This window comes from Pempheris klunzingeri, chromosome 5 (assembly GCF_042242105.1).
Source record: "Pempheris klunzingeri isolate RE-2024b chromosome 5, fPemKlu1.hap1, whole genome shotgun sequence".
NCBI lineage: Eukaryota > Metazoa > Chordata > Actinopteri > Acropomatiformes > Pempheridae > Pempheris > Pempheris klunzingeri.
The window spans coordinates 21327398-21342365 of record NC_092016.1 but is presented as its reverse complement, the minus strand read 5'-3'; the positions used below and the strand labels follow the sequence as shown (position 1 = coordinate 21342365).

General features: G+C 40.1%; 1 protein-coding gene across 1 annotated transcript in view; it reads left to right on the top strand.

Annotated features, from left to right (window-relative positions):
- The window catches only part of cdh13 (cadherin 13, H-cadherin (heart)), a 288979-nt gene that overhangs the window by 217015 nt on the left and 56996 nt on the right, over window positions 1-14968 (top strand). Inside the window, exon 9 of the mRNA XM_070830937.1 lies at window positions 11664-11804. Coding sequence (XP_070687038.1) covers window positions 11664-11804 — 141 coding nt within the window. The remainder of the gene's footprint in view (window positions 1-11663; window positions 11805-14968) is intronic.

The following is a 14968-nucleotide window of genomic DNA, read 5'->3' as shown; positions in this document are numbered from 1 at the left end:
GCGTAAATCTTCTGTTGTATAAGTAACACACTGTAATCCTGTCACAATGGCTCATTAAATTTCTTTTTTATTTTGCGTGTGTAGTAGCTGTGAGCAAACTAGATCGGCTACAGTATAACCCACTGAAGGAAAATACTGCAAACTAGGCTTTGATTTAATCAAACAGTGATACAATTAGATTTAAATTCTTTCAGCGGCATTGATTCCTCCAAAAACAACAACAGCCCTGGGCTACTAATCTGTGTTTAAAAAGCAACCGAACTGATTAAATCAACAAAAATTAGACATGTTATACATGCACTATACACTAAAGGCACGAGGTCAAAGTATGACTTTTATTTTTAGTGACCAACTTTAGCTTTAAATTTCAAACATGTCAAAGTGTTGAGATTATATTTGCAACAATTCCTTTTCGGATGCGATGTCTATTTCCATCCAGCTCTGAAGTGGAAACAACTCACAAAAAATAGTTTGCCATAACCGGGGCTTTTTCATAATCACAGTACCCAGTGTAGCTTTTCAAAGAAAAACACACTTAAGATTCAAAGTGATTTTCAGGTTTTCTGTCGGCAGAGGAGAAGCTACAGTATCAGCTATGCATCACATTAATAGACACTTAAATTCAAACCATGGACACTTTCTGTTTTTCCGTACTGCAGCCACCTCTAGCATTTCTCTTAATTGGCCCCGTATATTAAAAAGATGCTTCACCAATTTAACACTTAAATCCTCTCATTACACAGGAGAGCTTAGGGCATGAAAAAGAACGATCTCAATACATCCTGTGAGTGCCAAGTGAGGAATCTGTTGTGCCAATTGCCACAAAATTACCTGAGGTCTTTTTTTTTTTTTCTTTTTTTTCAAACTACAAGCAGAAAGTTGAGTACATTTTGTGTTTCCAAGCCTCCCACCCACAAGTGCTCATGGAGGTCATTTTATAAAGTGGGCTTCACTGCTTCCAGTGAAGAGTAAAACTTGATAAACACAAACAGTGACTGTTTCCTCTCATATCTCCATAGAAAAGGATAATGGGTAGCCACATTGTTTTTGGAGTGTATGGCAGACACTCCAAATACAGCTATATTATATTTCAGCCTGTGGCTGGAGAGCCATGTCAAAGAGCACTACCAGAAGTGGGCAGCAAGACAGTCATCTATATCACCAACAATCTGTGGAGGAGGGAGTGCTAACAACAGGCTAAGAGGGACTGTCAGTATCTGCAGCAGAGGTCTCATATGTCTGTGGAGAGAGTCCCCTGGCCGCAATGATTTTTTTTCTGAGTTGGATTTTTATTAAAAGAGATGGCTAAAGGACCAAGGCCACTTGTTGCAAAGGACCAAGGCTGTAAACTACATAGGCTCAGGTGTGCTGGAGACATACTGCAGGACACCTGAAGTCATCTAGATAGAAGAGTGTGTTGCCATTGGAGCAAGAGGACAAACCTCACACAAGTACATGCTTTTAAATCATTGCGTTTTTCAAACAATACGCTGTAATTACTGCATAATTAACATGACATAATTGGCAACAGTCCGCAAACCAGCCTGTTGGCGTCATTGCATTGATTAGTGGACAGCGCCTCAGTCAGATAAATCTAACTGAGTATCCGGAGCTGCAGGAGACAAGATGCAGGAGGATTTGTAGATTTTGGTAGTTTTACAGCAGTGCTCAACAAAATTTTAAAGGCATTTAAGATGATTAACTTGTGTCTTTAAGCCTTCGGCTCGAATATTGGAAACAGCACTTCTGTCAAAACCATGAAATTATGTTTAAGTCATTTTGGATCTCGGCCCATTTACATATTTAATCTTCCACGGTTACTTTTTATGCTCAGAAACTATTACTGTATTACTTTCTAGCCACTGAGTGAGATGAAACTGGTACTGGATACCTGTGTCCCTGTAACCATGTTAAAGCAAAGGAAATTATCTAAAAATGTATCATGCAAAATCTGTATAATTCACAGGTATCTAAAAGAAAAACATGTTTCAGAAATTGAATGAAATAAAAACCAGAAATTGTACACCGAGACAGGGATCAATGCAGGAATATAAGATTAGCATATTAGCCAACTTCCCAACAGGCATTTTTTAAGGGTTAAAACTCTCCAGAGACCTCTGTGTTTTGTCGTCTGAAGTAAACTTATATGATGAAAAATAGTGTCGCTGATACTTTTCCGACTAATGAAAGCAATGCTATCCATCCAGTCCCTCCCCATTACATTTATAATCTACCAAGGCTTTTGGAATAAACATTTCTGTTCCATCACCAGTTGCTTTGTGACAAAGGTTCTTGTTAATTTAGATGTAGTTATGTTTATCTATTGAACATGCAGCATTTGTGTGTAATCAAAAAAGCTGTTGCGGTCATATAGTTATGCTATTAGTATCCCTGAGAGAGTTTTAGAATTAAATCAGAACTGTATATTAAATAATTAATTTGCTATTTGAAAGTCCCCTCCATGTCCTCCAGGTAATATTAATGACACTGCATCTGCTCTGCGCTTTATACAATGTTTACACAATCATCTGTTCTGAATACTCATTGCACATAATGATGCTGTTTCTGATCTGCTTGCTGGAGCATTCTACATCAATAATAATGCTGAAGCAAACCTGCATAATGTTTATTTCTTGCAATACATGTTTGTAATTTTTGGTTAAAAATCTTTCATCTGGTGAGCTCAGTAGCGTTTATGTCATGTTTGCTTAGAAGGTGTTCAACTGCATTTTTCAGTTGTTTGTCAAGTGTCTCACTGAACAGATATACTATAGGTGTGTAAATGCGTATTTGTTTCCATGCTACAACCATAAATGCATTCATGCCATGTGTGTTGGGCTCTGAGTGCTGCCAAAACACACTGCACCTGAATGAATCCAGTGTAGACACACAGTGGAGGAGTGAAGTTTCTGCTGTTGCTCTGCTAATGTATTGCTTATGTTATGTCTCCTGTGTTGACGCTAGTGTTTATATGATAATATATAATAGTGTTAGTTAGACAAAATCTTATGTGGCTGTCCACTCACTGTTGATGGCACATGTGGTCCATTGAAGCAGTAAATACCTAAATGCAGAGAAAGCAGAGTCCTCCTCCTCCTGGAACCATGCCAGCAATGCCTACATGTACCGGGATGTATTGCTCGCAGGCTCCTGACACCCAACCCTCATATCCTTTCTGCTCCGCTCTCTCTGCTCTGTTAGGTTTAGCATTTAGCATCCGTGACAGACAGCTCAAAAAACGACAGAAGTCTCAACAAAAACTGCCCACAATGAAATTCGTTGCAAAAGAACCGAATGTCTAAAGACATAGACATCTGCATAGCCTGTAGTCCTTTAGGGCCACCAACTATGTCAAATGAAAGCGTTGGTGGACGGAAGAATAAGAGATTTTGCATCCGGGGGACTCTGCCTTCACAGTCAATAAAGCCCGCAGGTATTTATTTCTTCATTTGACTACATTTACCATCAAAACTGATTTGACATCCACATAAAAAGTGGCGCACATTTCCTTCAAGGTCGATTAACTGGCCCCTCATTTGTATGCAGTGAGGTTAGTGATAATTGATGGAGGCAGAAGTCGAGATAATAGCCTGTGAATTCTACCTATGAGATGTCAAGTGAACCCTGTGCAGTAAATGGTCTAGTTGTAAAATCTGTATGTTAAATATGTTCCTCCACGTGCTCGTTAAACTGAATTAAACAACAGGCGTAGGCTCTCTAATGTATAATTACAGAAGATGTCAATACGTAACATAATAATTTACCTAAAATATTGAACTTTTCAAAGCAAGATGCTGTATCACATTGAGTAGAGACACGGTGAGTGTGGAGGAACATGCCTAAGGCTACATGCAAGCTAGATGTAAAAAAGGATTGAAATGCAAATGATTAAAAAAAACATCAATAAAAGCTTAAAATCCATTTCCAAAAGATAACGACCTGTGAAAATATATGTCAACCATCTGAAATTGTTGGAGCCCTATAAAAGATGTGCATAAAAATATATTAGTCACAGATTTTTGGCTTTTGTTAGGTGTGGACAGGGACCTTTGGGCATTTCACAGTCGACAACCTTTTACATCATCCACCTCCTGTTCTGCATATGTAACACTTAAGAACAATTAATGCCATATGATTTATTTTCCATTTAACGTTTTTTTCTTTGAGTTAAGTTTGAAGACTTGCATGCACTTGCAGTTTATTACATTCGGGTTTAGGCCTCAGACTTTAATGTTATCTTTCTATATGAATTCTGCTAAATGTCAAAGTTGAATTATTACAGAGATTCTTTCTCTCCATGTTAGATGAACCAGCCCACTGAGGTGTTTTGATTTAGCACAATGCAGTAGCTATCAATATTCCTGTTTTAAACTGTATAGAAGAAAAGAGATGGAAAAAAACTTAAAATTAAACACTGTTATCAATGTGTCACCCTCCCACTACCACCCTCATATGTCTCTTACTCTCTCCTCTGGGTGAATGCTAACCCTGCTCAAGAGCCTGATGAAAGAAATAGATCACTTTCTCTGGTTGCAGTGGCCCAGATAAGGGCCTCACGTGGCTGCCATCCTACTGTAATTAACTGTTGTCAAAGTGATTAATCATATGTCTATAGAGGTGGAGAGCAGGAGGATGCCAGTGACCTGTGAGGTGAAGAGCAGCTAAAATGTTTGAGAGAGAGAGAGTTTGGAATGTAATTACAGTATTGGTGAAAACCAGTGCAATAATACCCATGCATTACTGAATTAAACATGAAAGTGTACATTACATTGACGTGACAGCGGCACCAGCATTTGAAAAAAGTCTGTAAAACACACACACACACACTGTGACTTAAGTATCTGATTTAATAAAGCTCAGCCACCACCAACACACACATTCACACACATCTGCTGTGTACCACACTCGAGCCCCTGTCAAGGTACAGTACTTGAAAGGAACAGCACGCTAGCGATCACCGCTTGAAGTTTGTTACATTAAACTGGTGTTACTCCAGTTGGTCTGTGGTCTGCTGCTTGCTGACTTTCTCTTACAATCTGACCTGCACCCCATTGAGCACAGCAACGTAGCCAGCTGCAGACAGCATGCCATTACCTAATGAGCTGTCTAACCTACTGTCCTAATCCTAACCCCCGCTAAAAGTTCTATGCGTTTGGAAAAAGGACATATTTAAGACTAGAGGGGTGAAATAAAAAAGCAATATAGCTGTTTGGTGTAATATTCATTTCATGAGAGATATCAGTCAGGATGTGTTTTTAGCATGCTAGCGGAATGGCCCTAGGTACAGTAATGTCATTCTGTTTGTCAGTCAACCACTTTGGTCAAGATGGATGGATTAACATTTTGGATAGACATTTCCTGCAGCCTAACAACTTTATGATATTGTGACTTATACTGTAGTGTCACCAGTAAGCCAAAGATTCAAATTGTCCTGTTAATTGTCGCGTTCACTGGCACAAAATTTGATTTAGACATTAAATGTAATGTAACCCTGCTGTATTTGGTCACAATACCACAATGAGATTGACATTTGTAGTTCTGAGTAAAATATATTGACAACTATTAAATGTATTACCATAAAGATATTCATATTCCAATAAAGGTCGATTGCTAATCCCCTTGACTTTTCATTTAGTGCCATCCTTAAAGCAACATTTTTAGTTGTCCAATACTTTTTTTTTTTTTTACTGTTTTAAGATCAAATACCTGCAAAGCCAATTACATTCCCATTAGCCTCATCTATAGTTTTTATTTAGTGCTTATTAGCAAATGTTCCCATTTCTGTAAGCGATGCTATCAGGCCAGTTAAAGCTTTAAGTCTAAAAGCCTCATAAATATTGTTGTAACAGTCCCTACACCTGGCAGGGATATAGAGGATAAGAGTGTGAATGGGCTTTGACAGTGATGGATGGAAGCACCAGAACAAACATTCTCTAGAGATTCGTAAAGGCAAAGTGAACCTTGTGGCCGAAGACATTTACTTTTATATGTATTGTTTTATTATCCTAAAACACGAGTTTACCAAAGATGAAAAGCAGAGAATATTTTGGAGATCACTTAATGATATATTTCAATTCCAAGGACAAAATGAATTTTAGCAAGAAGCAGTAAGGATAGAAAGATGAAGCAGGTGAAGGCATAAAGATGAGGGGGAATCATTTTGCTCTTATAGAAATGCTGTCATCAGTGGACTTTCATTTAACTCAGGTGGGATTTTTTTGTTTTAGCCTTTTTATGTCTGTCATTGTTTCTCTAAGCATTTGAAAAGAGACCTGAAGAATAGCCAGTGGTTTGGTGCATAGAATGAGCACGAGTGAAGGGCCAGAGGAGAACAAAGAACCCACTGCCAATTTGATTATAATATCACACCTATTCAGAGAGTTAATGTGGTGTCTCAGATGTCAGGCTGCTCTCTTTCTCCCTGATTCGGTTCTGTTCCTTTCCTCACTTATACCTCTCCATTCACCCTCTCTCTCTTTTACTCCCATCCCCCTCTTTCTCCTTGCTTTGTGCCGGGGATCAGCCCATACTCAAGAGGCTTTGATGAAATTCTTTCAAGGCAGAATGGGACAGTCTGAAATGTCTTTCTTGGATCAGATGTCTCTGAAACAAGCCCTGTCATATCATTTAGTATGCTCAACTTCATTAGCTCTTTGTTCAGTTTCACATCAGCTTTCATAAACCCAATCACTCAATGAAATCATTTGTGGCTTTCTAGTTTTTCTCCCACTTATGTTTTACAAAGAAAATATATTATATTATACATTGGAAAGAAAGCCGTGCTGTTTTTCGGGTGGATACGGTGATTTCTTTCACCCTGCTAGTCCTCCGAATTCCTCTGATAGTCCAACAGTTCACCCAATGGCTCAATGAAGCAAACTCACATTGATTGGACAGAGGCTATACTGACTTTGGTCAGCCAGGAACAGTAGTACCCGTGCAAACATTTTTGAATTCTTTCTGCTGCACATACTAAATGCAGCAGTAAACTCTGCTGTAGGACTGGGTTCAATGGAAGTGCCTGTATTGAAATATAAATAAAGTTTTCAGCCATGGCTCTAATAATGCCAATGTCGTTTGGTCCAGTGCTTTGGCCCAGACACAAGTACCTCGACAACTTTTACATGGATTGTCGTGAAAATTTGAAAAAGTCGCTCGGTCCGTAGAGTAAAACTTACAGTGACTTTGGTGAGCCCCTGACTTTACCTCTCTGAAATTTGGTTTAGACATCAATGTTCCCATTAGTGTGACCAAATGCCAGCAGAGCTAATGACACTCTCCATCAGCCTCAGTTGTGCTTGTTTAGTGTTGATTAGCAAATGTTAGCACACTACCATGCTAAATGGTCTGTATTTGCACGGCGTCTTTCTAGTCATTTCGACTACTCAAAGCACTTTTACATCACATCCTCATTCACTCATCTTTCACACACATTCACACACTGAAGCTATGCTTCAGGAGCTAGTTGGGGTTCAGTGTCTTGCCCAAGGACTCTTCCACATGCTGACTCATAGGAGCCGGGGACCAAACCACTACCCACTAGTCCTTTGAGCCACAGCTGCCCCTAAACATGAGCATGTTAACATTATCATTGTAAGCATGTTAGCATGCTGACAGTGTTGAGTACAAAGCACTTCGGTGCCAAAGTGCAGCCCTCACAGAGGTTCTCAGATCCATAGCCCTGTTTCTGTATGATGTGGTTCTCCACCAGCCAATGGATGTGCGTCTGTCCAAGGCTACAGCCTGTCCGTCCTTGGGAGCTGGATCTCTCCTTCACTGTGGTGCTCCCGGAGGTTTCTCTTTTCCCACTGGGTTTTTTGAGTTTTTCCTTCCCGAAGAAGGAGGGTCATAAAGGGCAGGTGATGCCTCGGACTGATCCATCGGACTGATCCACTGGCCTCATCGACTGCTGGACTCTTTATTAGATTGTTTGTTCGCTTACACTTGTTTATTTCAGTGAACTTTGTAAAGCACTATGAGACACTCTGTTGTGATATTGGGCTATACAAATAAAATTGAATTGAATTGAATTGAATTGAATTGAATTGAATTGAATTGAATTGAATTGTATTGATATTTAAATAATTAAGCATGGAAAACAAATGCAAAACACAATAGTCACAAACGATGTTCAATGCATTTAACTGTGTTCCACTGTCATACATGTATTTTCTAAGGATAACACAATGCGATCTTAATTTCAATAAAGAAAGAAACAGAATAGATACAGTAAGACAGAGCATTACTGTAGGCTGACCATCTGTGCCTCATATGCTCATGGATGTGCTGCCTTGCATTAGATTTTTTTCTACCAACGCCAACAGGAGAAATGGCCAAAAAGCTACTTTTCTCATTGACTATAACACTATTGCTACTCACCAAAGTTAAATCAAAAAGTTGAACTCGACAGACAAATTAAGTGAAAAATGAAGAGGCTGCCTGAGAGGAGTGTCTCAATCAACACTATGCCAGTAGAAGTTTTCTTACAACTGGAGGGAAAATTCCCCGTTGCTGTAACTCCTGCCCAGAGTGAATTTGAACATCTTTTCTTGGCCAGGTACTGCCAGGGAGTTTATAATTGAGTTGAGACTCAGGAAATACTCATTAAGACGTTGTCAGTCGCCAGAGGCGGCCACGCTCAATGTGTTTAGACACCACTGAGACTGCAGGTATCCCAGAGCCCCTCTCTTCTCCAGCTGGAGGGCAAAAGTGGACGTCTGTGTGCAGGTGTGCGTGTGTGTTTTAGAGTCAACATGCGTGTGTATTCACGTGTGATTGTGCGCATGGGTTTAATAAACTCACAGGTCTGGGGAGCACCATCTGCCTGCACAATGTTTGATCGAGCAGGAGCCGGTTGTGAGGGACACCCCTGTCACCCACTATGTGTGACAGACTATTGATAGAAACACCTGTTTATTTCTTGCTCTTCCCACAATCTCCCGTGGAGCAGCTGCTTGGATGGATGGAGTTAACGACAGGAGTGGCACTAGCCTCTGTGTTGTTTTGTACACAAAATGGCTTGTAAATAAAAAGATACCGTTAAAATCATTTACCTCGTTTCCTGTGTTTAGGTCATGGGGATTTTATGTGTTGATATATGCAGCTTGGCACGCTGATCTCTATGTAAACGATGGAAGGATCTCACCCAGTTTAAAGGTCCACTCGTGAGTGTTTTTAAAATTAAAATTTGCTCAGTACACTCAAGATTTTGACCCTAATTCTTCCATACATTACATTGCTCCTGACCTCAATGTGTCATTTCAGTAAATAGTCTTTTACCGTGTCCAAGTTCTTGCTGATGTGATAATTAATATGAGCCTCAAGGTGTCTAGGCATTGATCATTTGTTCTCCCCCTGCCAGGCTCATGTGAAATTTATTAGAGCACTATCTGTGATGACAACAAGCAAAAGTAGAGCGCCCACACTGACAACTGCCACTGTAGCTCAGTCTGACACTGAGCAGAGCAGAGGATTTGTGTACAGCATGACGGGATATTGGGTCACAGCTCTTTGACAGTGACCAATATCATCAACAATATTCAGTTCAGCTGTCCACAGGAAGAAAGATCAGGGACATGATGGGGAAGAGATTCTATTATACCATATATTATATGACATATATAAAGCCTAGTACTGCTATAATGCTATGAAATTACTTGAAATTAAAACGAATCTTGCACTAGCTAACAAAGTACAGTATAAAGAGCGTGAACATCTATTTGATGGAACTGTAAAAAAAGGCTCAGCTGGAGTGCTACCTTAGTGGAGATCAGTGGGGCAATAAATGCCCTCCGTTAGACATTTTAGTTAGTGTGTTAGACAAGAGCCTAATGAAAAACAAGGAAAAGTGAGGGAAAGTACCTGTTATGTGAAATAAGTTATTTGGATGGTTTGGTTTTTTTTGGTTTGGTGTTTTTTAATCAAAACAGCAAATGGCAGCCATTTGAGTGTGTGTTTGTGTGTGTGTGTGTGTGTGTGTGTGAGAGAGAGAGACGGAGAGAGAGAGAGAGGTGTATCTACATTACAGGAGAGCACTCCAGCAGCATTTTCAGTGAGACAGATGGATGAAGTTTATTAAGCATGTGACAGTTAACACCCCCAGTAGGGAGAAAACACTGCAGCGGATAAATAAATGTTGGCTTTACCAGCCCCTACCTCCTGTTATTTATACGCCAGAGTCAACATTTCTATTACGCATGAATTATGCCAACAAATGATTATTGCCGCAATGATCATTATGAATGCCATCCTCTCACTGTATATCGAGCTATATTTCTCCAATTGTAACATAGATTATAGACACTGGCAGGCCAGTAAATGAATTACATATCTAATTTGGAGGTTTACGCTTCAGGGAAGCTACTTCTTTGTAATCAAGGACAGATCCCTCTCCTTGGCTTGTATACAAATACAGACTCGTAAGACTTAATTTGTGCTGTAAGCATGAGTGACATGGATTCAGTTTGAGTTTTATTAATCGCCAACACTGAATCAAAAAATAACACAACCAAAAAAAAAAAGGTGCGAAGACTCTTAAAGCACAGCAATGGCCACAAAATCTCAAAGTCCCTGAATGATTGCTATGATTTTACGGATCGTGTTGAGAAAAATAGTTTGCCTATTCAAGCGGGGCATAGAGACCTTGATCTTTGATGCCCCAAAGCATTGTGGAAGATGTGTGTAAAAACCAGATCTGAGCCCTCAGGGATTGCTAAAATGGATGAGCTTAAACCTTACGTAGTATGCGCATGCTTTGATCCTCTCCTGCACAGCTTTAGGAATCCCATTTTTCTCTCTCTCTCACTGCCCTATCTGTTCTTACATGTATGAATTTCAAAATGTGGATTCCTGACCCTAACTCTAAATTGCCCGTAGGTGTGAGTGTGAGAGTGAGTGGTTGTCTGTCTGTCTGTCTGTATGTGGCCCTGTGATTGGCTGGCGACCAGTCCAGGGTGTACCCCGCCTCTCGCCCGAAGTCAGCTGGGATAGGCTCCAGCTCCCCCCTGCGACCCTGACAGATAAGCGGTATAGAAAATGGATGGATTCCTGACCCTTCCCCAGAGGTGTTGCGAATGTTTACTGGAGCTTTTAACACTGGTCTGTGAGCGTGATGGAGCATATCTACATTATGATGATTTTTTTCCAGCCATTATGCAGTCAATTTGATGGTGGGTTCAAGCCTCTAGTGGACTATTATAAGAGCTTTCCAGCTTTGTTATAGGGTCTTACAGTAATGTGAAACATGGTGATGAGTGTTAGCTTTTGCTTTAGGTGGATTAATATAATCTCTCACATGGCTAATTGTTCATCCAATGATGATTTTCCATGATTTGTCTCTCAAATAGTTTCACAGACTTTACTAATCACTGAGGATATTTCATTGTAACCTTCTGAATTCCTTTCTGTGTGTGTGTATGTGTATGTATTAGTCCTCACTTATACAAAAGCTAATACTGTATGAACTTAAGTTTGTCTTTATTTCAAGTGATTTAACCTGCGCTGCCTTTGTGCTTCTAACTGTTAATCTACCCCTTTGTCCCTCATGGCCTCATTCTCCTTGTTTTTTTCTTTCCAGATATTACAAAACCGTTCTTTATTAACTTTTATGTGGATGTCTGTAACTCGCTTTTTTAACTCTGCATCACTGTTTATTTATTTTCTAGACCCTGCCAACCACAACATATGAATTGGAGATTGTGGCCAAGGACATGGCAGGAAGTGAGGTGGGCCTAACAGGAACAGCCACGGCTACCATTACCATCACAGACAAGAACGACCATGCCCCTGAGTTCACACATCCGCTGGTGAGAAGCGTCTCTTCTTTTCCCCTCTGCTTCTATTGGACGGTTTATTTTCCTTTTGACCACCTTTTCGCTCACATGTAGCTTCTACCAATATTACTGTGGGACAATTGTGTTTGTATACGTGTCCAGGGAGGTCAGGGTCAGTTACAGCTGAGGCATACACTGCATTCCTTTAAGGGCTGGGGACATACAAACATACAGTACTTCCCAATAGCAAACTTGAACCAAGGTCTCCTGGTTGATGAATGGCTGTCTAACAAATTAGATGGATTATTGAGGATTATTGTGAAGCTTTTTTTTTTAAGTCAAAAACGCACAATCAGGTCTACTTTTATTTCATTTTAGATTTTAATTTGTCTTATAAATGACTTGGTAGACAACATGCCATTAAAGTGAGTATTATTTCTCTGAGCCCAAGCACAACAAAATATGATGATAATTACAGCAGATTCTCAAATAAAAGCAGTGTGACAGAACCTGTGGTAAGAGTTGGGTAAAAGGTATTGTGAGGCAGCTTGCTTGGTAATTGCTCATGTGTTAGAATAATGTACAATTTCACCGTGCTAATTCTACCAGTACAACAACACAGTTAATGTCAATTGCTTCTTCTTTGTCATTCTTTCTGCTAGCAATAAGCTATTTGCTGCAAATGTTTCGCATTTAAATCTTAGCAGAAACTAAAAGGATTATGCCAGAATGCTTGTAATGTGAAACACTGGTCAAAGGATATACATAAATTCTATTGCATGCAGATCATAAAACTAGGGTACAACTAAGATATGATCAAATGTGCCAATAAATCCAAACCAACCCAAAAACTAAACAAATCTGATATAAAGGGCTGTCTCTAAATGAACGTATTTTGAATAAGGCAGATGCTATTTGCACCTTGGTGTCAGATGTCAACAATACTATTTGCATGGTTATCTGGTCTGGTTATTGGCATCTGGGTGCAAATCGACATTCCATTTAGATAAAGGCCAAGCCTGTGCTTTAAATCTAGGTGTTTGAGAATTCACAATGAAACAGGATTATAACCAAACCTATGCTACCAACAAAGTAGATATATATCTATAAGGAGTATTGTTTGTGTTTTGTTCATACCACCATGTGTGCACCATGTTGGAGGCCGATCTGTGGCGGAGAGGAAGGTGGGGGACATGAAAGTTGTACTCTTTCAAATTCTCAAAGTCCACTCTCTTCTTAATCTTACCAGCTGCAGCATTAATATATTAATCAGACTCTAGCCTTTGTACTGTAATCATGGCTTGTGCAAAGCTTTTCAGATGGACTTACTGTTCAGCTCCTCGGCAAACGTCACCGCGCAGTCACACAACTAACCTTTTATGGAGTCAAATCACCAGCATCACACTCAGCTGCCCCACACGTACCCCCGCCTATAATATTTCATGCACACGTGTGTTTTCACCCACTCGAGGACTAATCCAACTCAGTGTAGCCTTTAGCTTTCTCATTTAAAAAATATATCCGTCCCTGTTTGCTAAAGGTAAAGCTCAGAAATTACCCAGCACAGATCGCAGGGTGAGTATGTGTGTGCAAAGAACATATGTGACATGTAATTGCACATCAGTGTAACTGGGTGATATGAGTGCAGAGGCGAGATAAGAAAATCTGTGAGCAGGATGTGGGAGTAGACATGTTGTGGTTCAGTGATGGTTTGTTTAGTCAGCAATGCCTTGAGGCATTAGTGAAAAGCTAACAGACTAAACTGGTTCCTGCCAGTCACGCTGTAAAATAAAATACACATGTATAAAAAAATAGAAAACAGCCCTCAATAAATCACAAGTTGTGCCACCTCATGATGAATTTGTTGAAAGCTGCTACCGTGACTGTTTTCCTCTCCTTCTTCATTCCAACAGAAAAAAGAATGAGGTCCTTGAGAAAAAAACCATACCTGCACCTTTAGGTGCAGTTGTAACATTGAGTTGTGTTGTTCTTAATGGAAACGCTCGCAGCTGTTGTCAGGTTTTGAGACACATCACACTTTGCCCCAACTAAACCTCCCCTACAGCCCTCCCATGATGCATTGGGGTGTCAGGGGAGCTTGTAAGGAGCGCAGCTCAGATGTGAAATGTTACAGCTCAGAGGGCTCGGCAGGGCCGCGCAGAGTGCACCATGTCCGTGTCCCAGTTAATGTTCTCATTTCTCACTGGGAAGAGATCCGTTTAACGGCGTGGAGAAATGGAGCTTTTAAAAAACAAGTGTTTGAAGGCAGTAAGCTCCAGTATAAATCCTCTACCCTCCTCTCTCCCCGGCCACTTCCAACCTGCCCATGAATCATCTATGACCTCTCAGATGACCGTCATCATATTGTGAGTGTGTTTGTGAGTATGTATCTGTGCTGGGTCTGTGTCAGCGGCTCTCAAGCTTTCGCCATCTAAATTATTCAACTAAGTATTCAAGTCTTTTCATAGAACTTTCCGAAATCCCTTCTTTCAGAGTAATTTCAAGTTATCTTTTTGTGAAAACACCACCTCCTGCAGACCAGATGTAAGCTTTTAAAGCTTGTCTTCCAACTTGTGAGCAGAACTCAAGCAGAGAAAGATAGAGGGAAGGATGAAAAGATGAGTGGAAAGAGTCAAACAGAAGGATGCAGAGAGAGAGAGAGAGAGCAAAAGAAAAAAAGTAAGCAAATAAATGTTCAGGAGATATGCTCCTTCCCGTTATTATTCATTAAATCCAGTGTTGCTGGGTTTTATGAGTTGACATTTTGTTTGAATTCAGTCAACATAATCCCCACACAGGGTGCCTCTGTTTTTCTTCAGACCTACCTACCACAGCTCTAGAGACAGCTATTCATAGCCTGTGAAGTCTTTGCTTCAGACCACCACTCCACTCTGGCATAGATCCTCAGATCAGCCAGCAGGGAATCTGTTCTCCTTTTCCACTCTAATCCATATTTTTGCATTGAAGTTGTAAAAGTTATATTTCATGTAAAAGAATTAGAAAATAAGTTAGCATCAGTTTGGTGCTTTGAAAAGGAATAATGACCAGCTCTTGAATTTGGTTCACCGTACATATGCTCTCAGCTCTCAGTAAGTTGACATGCATGCTTCATCATTTGCAACATAAATTAGAACTGAAATTTGAATTATGGGTATCATGTCTAAGGAAATATTAGCTACAATGATAGTGCAGCTATT